The sequence below is a fragment of the Entelurus aequoreus genome, linkage group LG07, assembly GCF_033978785.1.
Source record: "Entelurus aequoreus isolate RoL-2023_Sb linkage group LG07, RoL_Eaeq_v1.1, whole genome shotgun sequence".
Taxonomy (NCBI): Eukaryota; Metazoa; Chordata; class Actinopteri; order Syngnathiformes; family Syngnathidae; genus Entelurus; species Entelurus aequoreus.
The window spans coordinates 17,073,162-17,092,329 of NC_084737.1; the positions used below are offsets into that span (position 1 = coordinate 17,073,162).

The 19,168-nt window shown below is 38.9% G+C and overlaps 2 protein-coding genes across 9 annotated transcripts in view; one reads left to right on the forward strand and one right to left on the reverse strand.

The window, feature by feature from the left end:
• Nucleotides 1–19,168, reverse strand: part of LOC133653453 (IQ motif and SEC7 domain-containing protein 1-like) — a 207,631-nt gene that overhangs the window by 156,507 nt on the left and 31,956 nt on the right. For all 8 annotated transcript variants that reach the window (XR_009826722.1, XM_062052739.1, XM_062052737.1 and 5 more), the window contains one exon: nucleotides 1,167–1,274. Coding sequence is in view for 7 of the 8 variants with exons in the window: in XM_062052739.1 (XP_061908723.1) it covers nucleotides 1,167–1,274 (108 nt within the window). In the remaining variant the exon portion in view is untranslated. The remainder of the gene's footprint in view (nucleotides 1–1,166; nucleotides 1,275–19,168) is intronic.
• Nucleotides 11,044–13,235, forward strand: LOC133653454 (uncharacterized). The gene is made up of 2 exons (XM_062052740.1): nucleotides 11,044–12,003; nucleotides 13,077–13,235. The coding sequence occupies exon 1, from the start codon at nucleotides 11,173–11,175 to the stop codon at nucleotides 11,992–11,994; it is 822 nt and encodes a 273-aa protein (XP_061908724.1). The 5' UTR covers nucleotides 11,044–11,172; the 3' UTR covers nucleotides 11,995–12,003; nucleotides 13,077–13,235.

A 19,168-nucleotide genomic window follows, 5' to 3' on the forward strand; every position in this document is an offset into this window, starting at 1 on the left:
TACAGTGGATATCAATATCATATTCCAGTAGAGTAGATATCAGTATCAAATTCCAGTACAGTAGATACCAACATCATATTGCAGTACAGTATATATTTTAGTATCATATTCCAGTACAATAGATACCAACATCATATTCCAGTAAAGTAGATACTAACATAATATCTACTTACAGTAGATATCAGTATCATATTCCAGTAAAGTAGATACCAACATCATATACCAGTACAGTGGATATCAATATCATATTCCAGTAGAGTAGATATCAGTATCAAATTCCAGTACAGTAGATATAAGTATCATATTCCAGTACAATAGATACCAACATCATATTCCAGTACAGTAGATATCAGTATCATATTCCAGTACAATAGATACCAACATCATATTCCAGTACAATAGATACCAACATCATATTCCAGTACAGTAGATATCCGTATCATATTCCAGTACAATAGATACCAACATCATATTCCAGTACAGTAGATATCCGTATCATATTCCAGTACAATAGATACCAACATCATATTCCAGTACAGTAGATACTAACATCATGTAGCCTTACAGTAGATACCAGTATCATCTTCCATTACAGTAGATATCAGTATTATATTCCAGTGCAGTAGATACCAACATTATTTCAGTACAGAGGGACGGCGTGGCGAAGTTGGTAGAGTGGCTGTGCCAGCAATCGGAGTGTTGCTGGTTACTGGGGTTCAATTCCCACCTTCTACCTTCCCAGTCACGTCCGTTGTGTCCTTGGGCAAGACACTTCACCCTTTGCCTCTGATGGCTGCTGGTTAGCGCCTTGCATGGCAGCTCCCGCCATCAGTGTGTGAATGTGTGTGTGAATGGGTGAATGTGGAAATACTGTCAAAGCGCTTTGAGTACCTTGAAGGTAGAAAAGCGCTATACAAGTATAACCCATTTATCATTTATTTATTTACAGTAGATATCAGTATCATATTCCAGTACAGTAGATACCAACATGATATCCAGTACAGTAGATATCAGTATCATATTTGAATATGATTAAAAGCTGCTGTACATTTCAAACAAAGACAACAAATCATCATCATCCCAAAAGCAAATGATGATGATGAGAATGATGAGGATGATGAGGTTACCAAGGCAACAGCGTGCTGAACAAGGAAGTGCTAACTCACCTGAAGGAAGCAGATTTCCACGTGTGACAAGGAACACCTGCACTGATGTCAGCTGACACCAAACTCCCAGCATGCTCTGGGGCTCGGACAGGAAGTGAAGAATGTCTCCTGCAGACGACACAAAACATTCAACAAGATGAATTTCAAATAACTTTATTAACTCATTATTCTTTCAATATAATCATATATTAGTACACCATGATATAATAGTGTGTGTACTCTTGTAATTATTATACATACCCCGTTTCCATATGAGTTGGGAAATGGTGTTAGATGTAAATATAAACGGAATACAATGATTTGCAAATAATTATCAACCCATATTCAGTTGAATATGCTACAAAGACAACATATTTGATGTTCAAACTGATAAACAATTTTTTGGTGCAAATAATCATTAACTTTAGAATTTGATGCCAGCAACACGTGACAAAGAAGTTGGGAAAGGTGGCAATAAATACTGATAAAGTTGAGGAATGCTCATCAAACACTTATTTGGAACATCCCACAGGTGTGCAGCCTAATTGGGAACAGGTGGGTGCCATGATTGGGTATAAAAGTAGATTCCATGAAATGCTCAGTCATTCACAAACAAAGATGGGGCGAGGGTCACCACTTTGTCAACAAATGCGTGAGCAAATTGTTGAACAGTTTAAGAAAAACCTTTCTCAACCAGCTATTGCAAGGAACTGAGGGATTTCACCATCTACGCTCCGTAATATCATCAAAGGGTTCAGAGAATCTGGAGAAATCACTGCACGTAAGCAGCTAAGCCTGTGACCTTCGATCCCTCAGGCTGTACTGCATCAACAAGCGACATCAGTGTGTAAAGGATATCACCACATGGGCTCAGGGACACTTCAGAAACCCACGGTCAGTAACTACAGTTGGTCGCTACATCTGTAAGTGCAAGTTAAAACTCTCCTATGCAAGGCGAAAACCGTTTATCAACAACACCCAGAAACGCCGTCGGCTTCGCTGGGCCTGAGCTCATCTAAGATGGACTGATACAAAGTGGAAAAGTGTTCTGTGGTCTGACGAGTCCACATTTCAAATTGTTTTTTGGAAACTGTGGACGTCGTGTCCTCCGCACCAAAGAGGAAAAGAACCATCCGGATTGTTATAGGCGCAAAGTTGAAAAGCCAGCATCTGTGATGGTATGGGGGTGTATTAGTGCCTAAGACATGGGTAACTTACACATCTGTGAAGGCACCATTAATGCTGAAAGGTACATACCAGTTTTGGAGCAACATATGTTGCCATCCAAGCAACGTTACCATGGACGCCCCTGCTTATTTCAGCAAGACAATGCCAAGCCACGTGTTACTAGTGCGGGTACTAGACTGGCCTGCCTGTAGTCCAGACCTGTCTCCCATTGAAAATGTGTGGCGCATTATGAAGCCTAAAATAGCACAACGGAGACCCCCGGACTGTTGAACAACTTAAGCTGTACATCAAGCAAGAATGGGAAATAATTCCACCTGAGAAGCTTCAAAAATGTGTCTCCTCAGTTCCCAAACGTTTACTGAGTGTTGTTAAAAGGAAAGGCCGTGTAACACAGTGGTGAACATGCCCTTTCCCAACTACTTTGGCACGTGTTGCAGCCATGAAATTCTAAGTTAATTATTATTTGCAAAAAAAAAAGAAAGTTTATGAGTTTGAACATCAAATATCTTGTCTTTGTAGGGCATTCAACTGAATATGGGTTGAAAAGGATTTGCAAATCATTATATTCCGTTTATATTTACATCTAACACAACTTCCCAACTCATATGGAAACGGGGTTTGTACATACTGATATAATAGGGCGTGTATACTTTTGTAATTATTATATACTGATATAATAGTGTCATGTCTTTTGACCATGTTTTGTTTTAGTTATTTCCTGTTTGGTTTTTGGTCACTCAGTTCCTGCTTTTTCACTCCCTTGTTTTGTTCCCATGGCAACCATTAGTCTCACCTGGTGCACATTTTCACTCACGCACCTGTTGTCACTAATCATGTCACCATTATTTAAGCTTGCAGTCGGCCTGGCGACATTACCTCTGTTACGTCTACTAACTCTCTTACCCATGCTGCGCTTGCTACCATAGTTTATGCTTCATGCCATGCCAAGTAAGTTTTGTTTTTTTCCATGTCACAGTTAGCGAGTTTTGTTTTATGTCCATAGTTTATGTCCATGTGTCAGTATTGTTTTCATAGCCACGATTGTTCTCCGCCTTGTGCGCGCCTTTTGTTTGTTCTTTTGTTAGTGTAAAATTAAATGATGTATTTACCTTCATCCCATGTCCGATCCAATTCCTTTGCATTCCGGGAAAACAAACCATCCCACAGTCCACGTCATGACAGACTACGTACGTACATACTACATACTACGTACGTACCGTATTTTTCGGACTATAAGTCGCAGTTTTTTTTCACAGTTTGGCCGGGGGTGCGACTTATACTCAGGAGCGACTTATGTGTGAAATTATTAACACATTACCGTAAAATATCAAATAATATTATTTAGCTCATTCACGTAAGAGACTAGCCTAGGGGTCGGCAACCCAAAATGTTGAAAGAGCCATATTGGACCAAAAATACAAAAACAAATCTGTCTGGAGCCGCAAAAAATTAAAAGCCATATTACATGTGTCATGAGATATACATTTAATTAAGAGGACTTAAAGGAAACTAAATGACCTCAAATATACCTACAAATGAGGCATAATGATGCAATATGTACATATCGCTAGCCTAAATAGCATGTTAGCATCGATTAGCTTGCAGTCATGCAGTGACCAAATATGTCTGATTAGCACTCCACACAAGTCAATAACATCAACAAAACTCACCTTTGTGCACTCATGCACAACGTTAAAAGTGTGGTGGGCAAAATGAGACATAAAAAGAAGTGGCATAAAACACGTCCTAGAAAGTCGGAGAAAGTTATGTAAACAAACTATACGGTGAGTTCAAGGACCGCCAAAATTAGTAGGACAAAACGGCGCTCGCCAAATACTCGAATCAGTGAAGCATGTTTAATATAAACAGTGTGATTTATAACAATTAGGGAGGTTTGTGTCATGTTTGTCCTCCTACAGAAACCATACTAAAACAAAAAAATAGATTTTTTTCCCCCTCATCTTTTTCCATTCGCCACTAGGGCGGTGCTAAAGAGCCGGCTCTAGAGCCGCGGGTTGCCGACCCCCGGACTAGACGTATAAGATTTCATGGGATTTAGCGATTAGGAGTGACAGATTGTTTTGGTAAACGTATAGCATGTTCTATATGTTATAGTTATTTGAATGACTCTTACCATAATATGTTACGTTAACATACCAGGCACGTTCTCAGTTGGTTATTTATGCCTCATATAAAGTACACTTATTCGGCCTGTTGTTCACTATTCTTTATTTATTTTAAATTGCCTTTCAAATGTCTATTCTTGGTGTTGGGTTTTATCAAATAAATTTCCCCAAAAAATGCGACTTATATATGTTTTTTTTCCTTCTTTATTATGCATTTTCGGCCGGTGCAACTTATACTCCGGAGCGACTTATACTCCGAAAAATACGGTATTTTGTTGACATCGTTTGAGTGTTTTCCATGCTTGTGTTGACATTTCCTTTCTGCCTTGATAGCCGAGGGATTATAATCACAGGAAATTACATTTAAAATAAAATATATTTTTCTCCTGCTCCTTATTTTCCATAGGTCATTAAAAAATGTCAATAATTATTGATATCGACCGATATATTAATATTTAAACAATTACTGCAAAACTAAAATTCCTTTCCATAGTTAAGTAAGAATAACAGGGCAAATTAATGTTACACAGCTGTTATTTCCTCGCACTAAATCTGCAGGAAATAGTTCTTCTCCGGTTTCTCTATGTTTACATTTTCACACTTTGCACTATTTTCTTACACTTTATGACATATTCCTTGTTTTTAAGAGCTTATTGTTAAGTGTTTAATGTGATTTGACTCTTTTGTTTACATGGTTTTCCTTTCTGCCTTGATATCGGAGGGATTATAATCACAGGAAATTACATTTCAAATAAAATATATGCTTCTCCTGCTCTTTATTTTTCATAGGTCATTAAAAAATGTCAATAATTATTGACATCGACCGATATATTATAAATATGTAAACAATTACTGCAAAACAAAAATGTCCATAGTTAAGAATAACAGGGCAAATTAATGTTACACAGCTGTTATTTCCTTGCACTAAACTTGCAGAAAATAGTTCTTCTCAGGTTTCTCTACATTTACATTTTCACACTTTGCACTATTTTCTTACACTTTATGATGCATTTCTTACATATTCATCCAATCCAATCCAATCCACTTTATTTATATAGCACATTTACACAACAAGAATGTTTCCAAAGTGCTGCACAGCCATGTTAAAAACAATATTAAAAACAATATTAAAAACTATATTAAAAACAATATTAAAAACAATATTATGCTACACCAATGACTGAATAAAAACAAAGAATAAATGAATAGAAAACCAATACAGAGACAATATAAAAAATAAATATGATTAAAAACGATTTTAAAGGGTGAAACCAATTAAAACAGTAAAATAGACATCAAAATTTATAACCCTAACCCTAACCACACAGGACAACAGAGGACAGAAGACCACACAACTCACGTAGTGTTAAAAGCCAAAGAATAAAAGTGGGTCTTTAGACGAGACTTAAAACACTCCACTGTGGGAGCAGTTTGAACATGGAGGGGCAGAGTGTTCCAGAGTTTAGGGCCGACCACAGAGAAGGCCCTGTCTCCCCTGGTTTTAAGTCTCGTCCTGGGCACCACGAGCTGGAGCTGGCTCTCGGACCTCAGAGCGCGCGCAGGAGTGTAAATTTGGATGAGGTCCGAGATATACTGAGGTGCCAGTCCATGTAAAGCTTTAAAAACAAACAGCAAGGATTTAAAATCAATTCTAAAATGAACAGGGAGCCAGTGCAAACTCCGAAGAATTGGGGTTATATGCTCACGTTTCCTGGCCCCTGTTAAAAGTCGTGCTGCCGCGTTCTGGACTAACTGCAACCGGGAGAGAGTTTTTTGGCTAATGCCAGCATAAAGTGCATTGCAGTAGTCTAGGCGACTTGAAATAAAAGCATGCACGACTTGTTCAAAAAGGTTAAAAGATAAAAATGGTTTTACCTTTGCTAAAAGACGAAGATGATAAAAACACGATTTTAAAACGCCATTGACTTGTTTGTCAAATTTAAAATCGCTGTCTATAGTGACGCCAAGGCTGGTGACTTTGGGACGCACATCCCATTCATGATTTGTTAGAGCTTATTGTTAAGTGTTCCATGCTTGTGTTGACGTTTCCTTTCTGCCTTGATACTGTAGCTGAGGCTACAATTCAAATACAAATACACTTTTAGCCTTCTCTTTATTTTCCATTGGTCATGAAAAATATCGATAATAATCGATAATTGTAGTTTTGATTTTGTATTTTTTTTGTGTGTATTTATTTATTTAATTTTTGGGGGGGTGAGGGAAACAAGCGTCTGTTTTCTCAGTACCTGTATTATGATTTCCCTATCAAAGGAATAAATAAATAGTATTTTTTAAAAAGAGGAAAATTACAAACTTGAATTAAAATTTCTGAATTTTTTTTTTAAAAATATAATTAAGGGATATAGAACAGCGATATCGTGACACCATTTTCAGCCGTATCGCCCAGCCCGAGTTTAATTCGCCACTTTTGTATGCATGGGCTAGCATGCCGGATCTCCAGTTAAGCGAGAGACAAACTCTCCAAAGCGTGAGAAGAACTTCACAGACTTGAAGTCGACTCCTTCCATGCAACAATGGTGTGCTAGAAGGTTCTCCTGCAGCTCACGTCTACAGAACAAGGGCGAGAGACGTTTGCACAGTGCCTGTGTTTTTAAAGATGTAAATCTCTGTTGTTTTACAGTTCTCTTATGTATTTTAAAATGTATGTCTTAATGTATTTATTTTGAAACTGCTCTGTGACATGTGCTGTTGACCTCTTGGCCAGGTCACCCTTGTGAAAGAGATCTTGATCTCAATGGGTTTTCTTATCTGGTTAAATAAAGGTTCTAAGGGCTGATCCATTCCAGTGGGCCAAAGAGGACTTGAAGAAGAAGGCTCGCCCTCCTCCCTCTTCTATAGGAGCATCGTCTCCATGGCAACCAAAAGGAGAGGCTGGCTGCTGTGTTCCCCATGGAGAACTTTAGCGAGGCAGGACACACTGGACGGATTCCGGTCCTGCAGGCTGACATGTCCCTGGACCACACGGGATGTGAGTTGGTCTGCTCCGTGAAGCAAGACACAATCTTCTTCTTGTGGTTCCAGCAACACGTCAGTGCAGTGAGAGGTCACACATGTTCTTATGTCGCCATCTTGCTTTTGATCCTTCATCATCAAGTTCTGGTTTGAATTGTTCTCCAAGGCACTGCTGGCAGTTCTTTGTAGAACAACTACACAAGGATTTGATCGTCAAAATAATAATTTTCATTACGCTGGCTCTTATAATAATAGTAATAATCAAAAATAATAATCATAATAATGATAATAATGATAATAACAATAATAATAATAATGACAATAACAATAATAATAATAATAATAATAAATAGAAACATTAACAATAACAATAATAATAATAACTAATGATAATAATATTAATAACAATAATAATAATAATAATAACAATAATGATAATAATATTAATAACAATAATAATAATAATCAGTTGACATAGGCTCCAGCACCCCCCGCGAACTCAAGGGGGACAAGCGGTAGAAAATGGATGGAAATGGATGGATGGATAATAATAATAATGATAACAATAAAAATAATAATAATAATCATAATAATAATAATGATAACAATAATTAAAAATAATAATAATAATAATAATAATAATGATAACAATAATAATAATAATAATAATAATGATAATATTAATAATAATAACAATAATAATAATTAAAAATAATAATAATAATAATAACAATAATCCATCCATCCATTTTCTACCGCTTGTCCCTTTTAGGGTCGCGGGGGGTGCTGGAGCCTATCTCAGCTGCATTCGGGCGGAAGGCGGGCTACACCCTGGACAGGTCGCCACCTCATCACAGGGCAATACAAATAATATTAATAATAATAATAGTAACAATAATAGTAATAATGATAATAATAATAATAATAATACCAATAATAATAACAATAACAATTAACAATAATATTACAAATAATAATAACAATAACAATAATATTAAAAATAATAATAACAATAACAATAATAACAACAATAATAATGATAATAGTAATAATAATAATACAAATAATAATATACAATAATGATAGTTATTATTATTATAACTATAATAATAACAATAATTAAAGCAATAATATGAATATAATCATAACAATTACAATAATGATAATAATAATAAGAACAATAATAATAAGAACAACAATAACAACAACAATAACAACTAGATGAGGCAATTCCTGAAAGAATTGCGTGTGAATGCTGCAATTCTGAAGTTGAACTGAAATGCTGACATAATGTAGAATGAATGTAAGAATAGTTTGAATGTTGGAGAGTTTGAATTTCCAGGAAAACCGGAATTTGGTTTGGAACTTGGAAAAGTGTTAGTTTTAATGTCCAGGATGAGTGAAATGTGCTGATGTTGGAATGCTTTGAATAGGTTGAAAAATTTGGGAATTGTGCAACCTGGAAAAATGTTCCATTCATTTCAATGGGAACTTCCTGGAAATGTCGGAATTTTGGGAAAAGTGGGATTAAAAAAAAAAAAAAGATTAGGTGCATGAATGTCCTGAATGAGATGAATTGGTTGGTGTTAGAATCCTTTAAATCAGTCAAGAAATGTTGAAGTGGTAACAGTTTTTTTAATTAAAAAAATGGTATTACGGAATTTCGGGAAAACCGGGAATTTTTTAAGTTCTTAAACCAACTTGTTTTTTTTGTCCTGAGTAAGAGGAATGTTTTGACAGTATAAAGGTTGAAATGGTTTGAAAAATGTGAAAGAAGTCATCGCACTAAAAAAAGTTGGAAATAAAGTTAGAAAAAAAAAAACAGGAACTCCTGGAAATTTGTTGAACGTGGAAAAATTGTTGTTTTAATTTCCAGGATGAATTGAATGTGTTCAAGATGGAATGGTTCAAATGGGTTGAAAATGTAGAAATCGTGGACGTTTTGAATGGGGAAAATGTCCCTAAAAACAAATGTTTTTAATTTATTTTTTATTAATGTTGAAGTAGTGCACACAATTCCTGAACAGGCTGAATATTCTGAAGTTGGTACAGTTTAAATTGGATACAAAATGTGGGAGTTGTGGAACTTTGAACAATGTCCCATTCATTTCAATGGGGATTTCATGGAAATTTGGGAATTTCGGGAAAAAAGTAATTTTTTGGGAAAATGCAAAAAAATTTGAATGTTCTGGTTGGTGTTGGAATTTTTCAAATCAGTCAATAAATGTTGAATTTTAATTGAGGAATGGAATTACGGAATTTCAGAAATTTTTTCGGGAAAATTCGGGAATTTTTCCCGTTCAAAAAACAACTTTGTTTTTTGTCCTGATTAAGAGGAATTATTTGACGGTGGAACGGTTGAATTGGGCTGAAAAATGTGAAAGGAGTAGTCGCCAGTAAAAAGGGGTGGAAATAGGGCTTTGGAAAAGCAGGAATTCTGGAAAATCCTGGAATTTTTTTTTTTAATTGAAAAAAACTGTTAGAATTTCAAGGATGGAATGGTTTGAATGGGATGAAAAATGTGGAAATGGTGCATGTTTTGAATGGGGAAAATGTCCCTAAAAACCCCCAAATTTTGTTTTACAAATGTTGAATTAAAGCACACAATTCCTGAACAGGCTGAATATTCTGAAGTCGGAACGGTCTGAATCGGATACAAAATGTGGGAGTTGTGGAACTTTGAACAATGTCCCATTCACTTCAATGGGAATTTCATGGAAATTTTGGGAATAAAGGAAATTTTTTGGAAAATGCTAAAAAATGTGAATGTTCTGGTTGGTGTTGGCATTTTTCAAATCAGTCGAGAAATGTTGACGTAGTAACATTTTTAATTGAGAAATGGAATTACGGAATTTCAGAAATTTCGGGAAAACCGGGAATGTTTCCGGTTCAAAAAACAACTTCGGTTTTTGTCCTGATTAAGAGGAATGATTGGACGGTGGAACGGTTGAATCGGGCTGAAAAATGTGGAAGGAGTAGTCGCCAGAAAAAGGGATGGAAATAGGGCTTTGGAAAAACAGGAATTCTGGAAAATCCTGGAATACTTTTTTTTACTTGAAAAAAAGATAGTTTGAATGTCAAGGATGAGTGGAAAATGTTCAAGATGGAATGGTTTGAATGGGTTGAAAAATTTGGAAATGGTGGAAGTTTTGAATGGGGAAAATGTCCCTAAAAAGTAATTATTATAATTTTTTTTTACAAATGTTGAAGTAGAGCACACAATTCCTGAACAGGCTGAATATTCTGAAGTTGGAACAGTTTGAATCGGATACAAAATGCGGGAGTTGTGGAACTTTGAACAATGTCCCATTAATTTCAATGGGAATTTCATGGAAATTTGGGCATTTCATGGAAATTCTGGAATTTCATGGAAATTCTGGAATTTCATGGAAACTATGGAATTTCATGGAAATAAGGGATTTTTTGGGGGAAAATGCTAAAAAATTGGAATGTTCTGGTTGGTGTTGGAAATTTTCAAATTGTTCGAGAAATGTTGAAGTAGTAACATTTTTAATTGAGAAGTGAAATTACGGAATTTCAGAAATTTCGGGTAAACCGGGAATTTTTCCCGTTCAAAAAACAATTTTGTTGTCACTTCCGGTTGGCGACAAGATGGAGTAGTCGCACTTTTTTCACGCTCCCGCAAATTTCACTCCTACCATTCTGTATAGCTCGACTGAATGCAGTAACTGCTACTAACGTTTTAATAGTACTAATACCTTTTCGCGCTAAATGAGAAAATGTCTAACAGAGCCAAAAAGGAGGAGCAAAGGAAGGAGGATCTGGCGGCAAGTACCATCATGGCTACGCTAACTACAATGCTAGCGGACCACAAGACTTCTCTCTCGTCGGAGTTTAACTCCGCCTTTTCCAAACTCAACAACACGCTGGACTGTATTCAGACCACACTTCTGGAAAACCAGAAGCGTCTCTCCTCACTAGAACTGTTTGCCGACACAACCAGCCAGGATATGCTGGCTATGAACACCAAGCTAACATTCGTAACCGAGGAGAACGCGAGGCTAAAAGCTAAGCTAATAGACTTGGAGAGCAGAAGTCGTCGGAACAACATAAGAATTGTCGGCGTACCCGAAAACATCGAAGGTCCAAACCCAACAACGTTCTTCTCTCAACTGCTGGTCGAAGTCTTGGGTGAACACACGCTGTCGTCGACCCCGGAGCTGGACCGTGCCCACCGCTCGCTAACAGCAAAGCCAGGCCCCGGTGAGAGACCGCGTGCTATCGTGATATGCTTCCACCGATTCCAGACGAGGGAGCTGGTGGTGCGGGAAGCTCGGAAACGCAGGGGCAAACTAAAGTACAAGGACTCACCGATACACATCTTTGAAGACTACTGCCCTGAAATACTGGAACAGCGGGCCGTGTACCGGGACGTCATGAGGGATCTCTACAATCTGGGCCTCAAACCAGCACTCCACTATCCGGCCAAGCTAATGGTTTCAACCGAAGGTGGAAAGAGACGACGACTCGCATCTCTCAAAGACGCCCAAGATTTCGTCAAATCCCACAATCAACGCAGCCAAGAACATTCAAAAGAGTAATCTCAGTTGGTATGACTTTATTGAAACTTTGTTTGATACGATGTGACTATCCCACAGTGCATGGCAGGACGGCGCTAGCTTGGCTAACTGCAGCCATGTCTGGAGCCTACACTGCCGGCACCAACCTTAACAATCATTGCCTGCTTTATCACGGTTAACCATCCTAACATATCGCCAACTCCAGGCCTGACCGTGAATATTACATCTGGGTGGTCACTCATTGGATCCACTTTCATTCACTCTTTGTTTAACCTTTCAGCTAATATATTATACTGACATTCTAGAGCTAACCTGGTTAATATACATTTATCAGCATTGTTTAAACAACCCGCAATATTGGTAATTATGTTTTATTTTGCTACATCGACACGCAAATTATTTGGTCTCCCCTTTACATTTATTTAACATGTTCTAATAGATATATATTTCTACACTGTGGTTGACTTTTTCTGTTGGTATTTGACCTAACCGCTGACCTACTTATCTCTTGGTTGGTTACTGTTATTCCTTACCCACACACCCATGATGGTATGCACGTTCATGCATGGGTGTGTGTGTATGTATGTATACATATGTATATAGGTGTGTGTATATATGTATATGTACATGGCACCACTTGTACTTTGGGTTGCTATATGTTTTTTGAGTTGTTTACACTTTTATAAGTTATTTTTCTCGCTTTCTGAAGTTATCTTAGTACTGGGTACTATGTTTCTTGAGGAAATATATTGCAGTTTTGATGCACTTTAAAATGTTCTGACTCAGTTGGAGCCAATCTATTGGTCTCGGGAGGTGGAAAAAACCGGAAGCCGATATGGATACGTCCACGCAGGCGCGAGGACAGCGCACTGCTGTGAAAAGGACACTTAAGGTTCAGTTTCGACAATTGGGTTCTCAGGTCCTGGGACAATGGCCCTGTAGGTGGTTCCCAGGTTTAACCCACCTGGCATTGTTGTATGTTGTTGTGTCTGCGAGTATGTGTGTGAGTCTGTTGTGTTTTCTATATGTATGTGTTTTTATGGGTTTGTTTATCTCCTCATTCCTTCCTCTCACGCTTCTGTTTCATCCGCCCCTCTTACCAGTACTCTCTGCAGTTTCCAGTTATCATGCATCAGCCCCCCTCCTGACCCGCGTGTATACATCAGCCCGTTCTGCTCTCCTAGTTGGACATGGTGAGGTATGACAAGCGCCAGTAATACACTCAGATTTGTTTCATGGAATGTGAGGGGAGTGGGGAGCGCCACTAAAATAGGGAGGGTCTTGACCCATTTGCAAAACCTCAAAGGAGATATATTTTTCATTCAGGAGACCCACCTTCGCAACAGAGAGATTTCACGACTTAAAAGAGGCTGGATCAGCCATATTTTCCATTCAAAATTCAACGAAAGGGCCAGGGGCACAGCTATCCTTATTCGTAAAAATATTTTGTTCGAACTCAATCAAATTGTAGCAGACCCGGCTGGTCGTTATATTATTGTGTCCGGAAAGCTGCAAGGCACCCCAGTCATACTCGCTAGCGTTTATGGACCCAACTGGGATGACAGTTCTTATGTGACTAAACTGTTTACATCATTTCCGAACATTGGAAACCATTTTATCATTATGGGCGGGGACTTTAACCTGGTACAGGATCCTGTACTGGATCGATCATCTAACAAACTGGCTCCCTTATCTAATTCAGCTAAAACACTTGATACTTTCGCTAAACAGTTAGGTCTTACAGACCCATGGAGACATGCCTCCCCTACAATTAAACAATTTTCCTATTTCTCCCATGTACATCACACTTACACTCGGATAGACTTCTTTCTTCTCGACAATAGACTACTTTCCAAAACCAAAACATGTAATTACCATAGTATTGTAATCTCGGATCATGCCCCCACCTCAGTAGACATCAATATGGACACTCAACCTAGACCCCTTAAACAATGGCGATTCAACTCATCCTTATTAGCAGAAGACCGCTATAAGAATTTCCTACAAGATCAAATTAAGTGTTTTTTCGAACTGAACGACTCGCCAGAAATCAGAAGAGGTATACTGTGGGAGGCATCTAAAGCCTATATTAGAGGTCAACTTATATCTTTTGTTTCAAACCTAAATAAGACAGAGACCATTCAAATCACTGAGCTGCTCCGCAAGATTAAGGATCTTGACGATAAGTACGCTTCAAACCCAGACCCGACACTATATAAAGAACGCCTTCGCCTACAAACTGACTTTGACCTTATGTCTGTCAATAGAGCGAAATTACAACTGCTCAAATCCAGACAACGATTTTTTGAATCTGGGGAAAAAGCTGGCAGGCTCTTAGCCCACCGGGTCAGGGAGGAAGCATCTTCGAGACTAATCACGTCTATTCGCTCTAACACAGGAGAACTACATACTGATCCAGCTAAGATTAATGAAACATTTGCTGCATTTTATACAACATTATATACCTCAGACTGCCCCCCTTCCTCAGATGAACTGTTTAGCGATACAACATTCCCCCAGATAGAATGTGGGGCTGCGAGGGGCCTGGGCCAGCCCATTAGTGTCATTGAGATTACGGAAGCCATCAAATCATTACAGAGCAATAAATCACCCGGCCCGGATGGCTTTAGTGCAGAATATTACAAAACTTTCTCCAGTGTTCTTGCTCCGGCTCTAAGAGACATGTATAATGAAGCTTTTCTGCAACATCGCCTCCCAGAAACCTTATCGAGGGCCACCATTTCTCTCATCCTAAAAAAAGAAAAAGACCCCCTGCTTTGCAGCAGCTATAGACCAATTTCGCTCTTAAATGTAGATCTAAAAATTCTATCCAAGGTTCTCGCTCTCCGGCTCCAAAGGGTGATGCCTTCTATCATCTCGTTGGATCAAACAGGTTTTATGCTAGGCCGGCAATCCTCACACAACACTCGGCGCCTCCTAAACATTATCCATTCGCCAAACCCCTCGACCCCGGAGGTGGTAGTATCCCTCGATGCGGAGAAAGCCTTTGACAGGGTTGAATGGGAGTATCTATTTGAAGCGATGGGTCGGTTTGGTTTTAATGAGGATTTCATTCTCTGGGTTAAACTTTTGTACTCGTCCCCGGTAGCTTCGGTACGTACAAATAATACACTATCCGCCCCAATTTTTCTTAAAAGAGGCACTAGACAAGGTTGCCCGTTGTCTCCATTACTGTTTGCTATTGCGATAGAACCCCTTGCTCTTTGGCTGCGCGCGGAGGCAGGCTTTAAAGGTATCACCCGGTCGGACACGCTACACAAAGTCTCGCTTTATGCGGATGACCTGCTCTTGTACATCTCGGACCCTGCTAGCTCGCTCCCGGTAATATTTGACATTCTGGAGCGGTTTGGCACACACTCGGGCTACAAACTTAACTACCAAAAAAGTGAGCTGTTTCCGATTAATTCCTTAGCTAAACAGTTACCACGATCTTTAGCAGCATTCAAATGGGCACATGACGGGATTCATTACTTGGGAATCCTTATTACTCCGGCTATGTCTGATATGCTCCGGGCAAATTTTTTACCTCTAATTGAAAAGATGGAGAAGAACTTTGCCCGCTGGTCTGTTTTACCACTTTCTCTCGCCGGCCGGATCAATCTGATCAAGATGATCACTCTGCCTAAATTCCTCTACCTTTTTCAACATATCCCCATATTTATTACTAAATCATTTTTCGATAAATTAGACAAATCAATATCCAAATTTTTATGGGGGGCCGGATCGGCCCGAATCCGCAAGTCGGTCCTACAATCCCACAAATCTGAGGGAGGGCTTGCACTCCCCAATTTTAGACAATACTATTGGGCGGCTAACGTACAGAAACTCCTATACTGGATGGATGGAGGCTCTCAGACCCTCCCGGCCTGGGTATCCCTCGAAACGGCGATCCCACACTCCTCATTGCACTCTTGCTTATGCTCATCACTCCCTTTCCCATTTAAAATTGAAGGCGCAAACACCATTGTATCGATCTCCATTAAAATATGGAACCAGTTACGTAAACACTTGGGGTTTCAGGGCCCATCTATATTGACCCCGCTACTTAAAAACCAATTATTTAAACCTTCCCGTACTGACCCCGCATTCATGACTTGGCACGATCATGGCATCACCACTGTGAAAGACCTCTATGCAGACGGAGTGTTCTCATCCTTCACTGAACTCTCTTCCAAATACGATTTGCCGAACTCCCACCTTTTTCGTTTTTTTCAGGCGAGGGACTTCGTAAAGAAACAGTTCCCACACTTTCCGAATCGTCCTCCGGAAACTCTTATAGATACATTGTTATCTTTGAGCCCTAATCATAAAAAATGTATCTCTGTGTTATATACCTCTTTAAGTTCAGTTGCTCCAAACTCTCTATCAGTGATAAGAGCCTCGTGGGAGAGCGATCTTAATACCAACATATCCGACCAACACTGGGACTCTGCCCTGAAACTGGTTCACTCCTCCTCAATATGTGCCCGCCATAATCTCATCCAATGCAAAGTAATCCATAAAATTCATTACACTAACTCCAAACTATCCAAAATCTACCCCACTGTTAGCAATACCTGCAATAGATGCAAACAATCTCCGGCCGACCATGTCCATATGTTCTGGTCCTGCTCTAAATTATGTTCCTTTTGGGAGGATATTTTTGACACGATCGGGAAAGCATACGGTCAAAACTTTCCCCCCAACCCATTATCAGCCATTTTTGGCGTATGCCCCGATAACATGTGCCCGGTATCATTAAAACGCGCTGTTGCTTTTACGACCTTGCTGGCCAGGCGATTGATTTTGTTTAATTGGAAGCTGGCTCGTCCCCCATCACACGGCCGATGGATTAGAGAGGTTCTCTACAATCTAAAACTAGAAAAACTTAGGTTTTCGCTAAAAGGCGCAAGCGTTTGAAAGCTCATGGAGTCCTTTCTTGCTGTTTGTCAACTCTCTTGATTTATCCCCAGACGCAGATGAGGAATAATCTCCCTTTTTATTTATTATTATTATTTTAATTTAATTGTATTTTATTTTATTTTTATTTTATTTTCTCCCTTTCTCTCCTTTCAGCCTGTTTGTCTGTCTCTGGCCTCGTATGTGTGTGTGTATGTGAGGATGTCTGTCTTTGTCGTCTTACTTGTTATATGATTGTGCCATATGTCCCTTGTTGGTGTGACCTGAGTGGGGTGGGAGGGTGGGTGGGGATTTGGGTTTTAAGGGAAAGGGTGTGAAGAATTTTCTGACTTTAAAATTGTACTGTTTCGACTTGCACTTTTTTCTGTATTTGAAAATGCCAATAAAAAAAGTTGGATTAAAAAACAATTTTGTTTTTTGTCCTGATTAAGAGGAATGATTCGACGGTGGAACGGTTGAATTGGGCTGAAAAATGTGGAAGGAGTAGTCGCCAGAAAAAAGGGTGGAAATAGGGCTCTGGAAATGCAAGAATTCTGGAAAATCCTGGAATTTTTTTTTACTTGAAAAAAAGATAGTCTGGAATGTCAAGGATGAGGTGAAAATGTTCAAGATGGAATGGTTTCAATGGGTTGAAAAATGTGGAAATGGTGGAAGTTTGAAAAATGGCCAATTCCTTTTGAATGGGGAAAATGTCCCGGAACAAATGGGAATTTGTAAAGGGAAATCCTGCAATTCACGAAAAGGCTATACAGTTCGAAGTTGGACCGGTTTGAATCGGTTGAAAAATGTGGAAGACAGAGCGTGCCAAAATCTGGAGAATAATAATAATAATAATAAAAACCATATGTGTGAATGCTTTGGAACATTCACACAATAATAATTATAGTCCAGATGTTTTCTTGGTGTCCCTTTCTCGGAGTCTCAGTGGGAGATCTGAGGGGGAGGCACGAAAGACGTCGACTACTTCAAACGTTTGGAGAGAACCTCGTTAAGTTCTGCGTGAATTAGTCATTTTTTCTTCAATAATATCAAAGCTAAAGATAAATATTTCTACAAAACCCCAAAAAAGTAGGCTTAGGTCAGGCTGATTAGAAAAATAAGTGCGAGCCAAGTAAAAAAAGGTCACTCAGAAATAACTGACAGAAAAATATTGACATAATATTTTGTTGTGCTAAAATACAAACCCCGTTTCCATATGAGTTGTCTTTGTAGTGCATTCAATTGAATATGGGTTGAAAAGGATTTGCAAATCATTGTATTCCGTTTATATTTACATCTAACACAATTTCCCAACTCATATGGAAACGGGGTTTGTAAACTAAATATAGTTTTTAATTGAACTGTCAATAACTGACAGAAATATATTGAGATACAATTTGATGGTGCAATAGAAAACAAGGGTTAAGGTTCTTTCGCTCTGGCTCTCAACGCAAGCAGACCCTTCCCTTCCCTTCCCTTCCCTTCCCTTCCATTTCCTTCCATTCCATTTCCTTCCATTCCCTCTCCTGCTTCCTCGTCTTGGCTTGTCTTAACTTTCTTGTTGCCTCTTTCTGCCCAGCTCTCCAAAATCTAAACAATGGAATTGATTAACTGCCCTCTCAACAAAATTGACAAGATCTTCTCTACGAGAATCCTGAGCTGATGGACCAAGTGTACCTGACCATGATTCAGTATCAGAAGTAGATGGACAAAGTGTACCAGACCATGATTCCGTATTACAAGTAGATGGACCAAGTGTACCTGACCATGATTCAGTATTAAGAGTAGATGGAGCAAGTGTACCAGACCATGATTCCGTATTACAAGTAGATGGACCAAGTGTACCTGACCATGATTCAGTATTAGGAGTAGATGGACCAAGTGTACCAGACTATGATTCAGTATTAGGAGTAGATGGACCAAGTGTACCAGACCATGATTCAGTATTAGGAGTAGATGGACCAAGTGTACCAGACCATGATTCAGTATTAGGAGTAGATGGACCAAGTGTACCAGACTATGATTCAGTATTAGGAGTAGATGGACCAAGTGTACCAGACCATGATTCAGTATTAGGAGTAGATGGACCAAGTGTACCAGACCATGATTCAGTATTAGGAGTAGATGGACCAAGTGTACCAGACCATGATTCAGTATTAGGAGTAGATGGACCAAGTGTACCAGACCATGATTCAGTATTACAAGTACATGGACCAAGTGTACCTGACCATGATTCAGTATTAGGAGTAGAAGGACAAAGTGTACCTGACCATGATTCCGTATTACGAGTAGATGG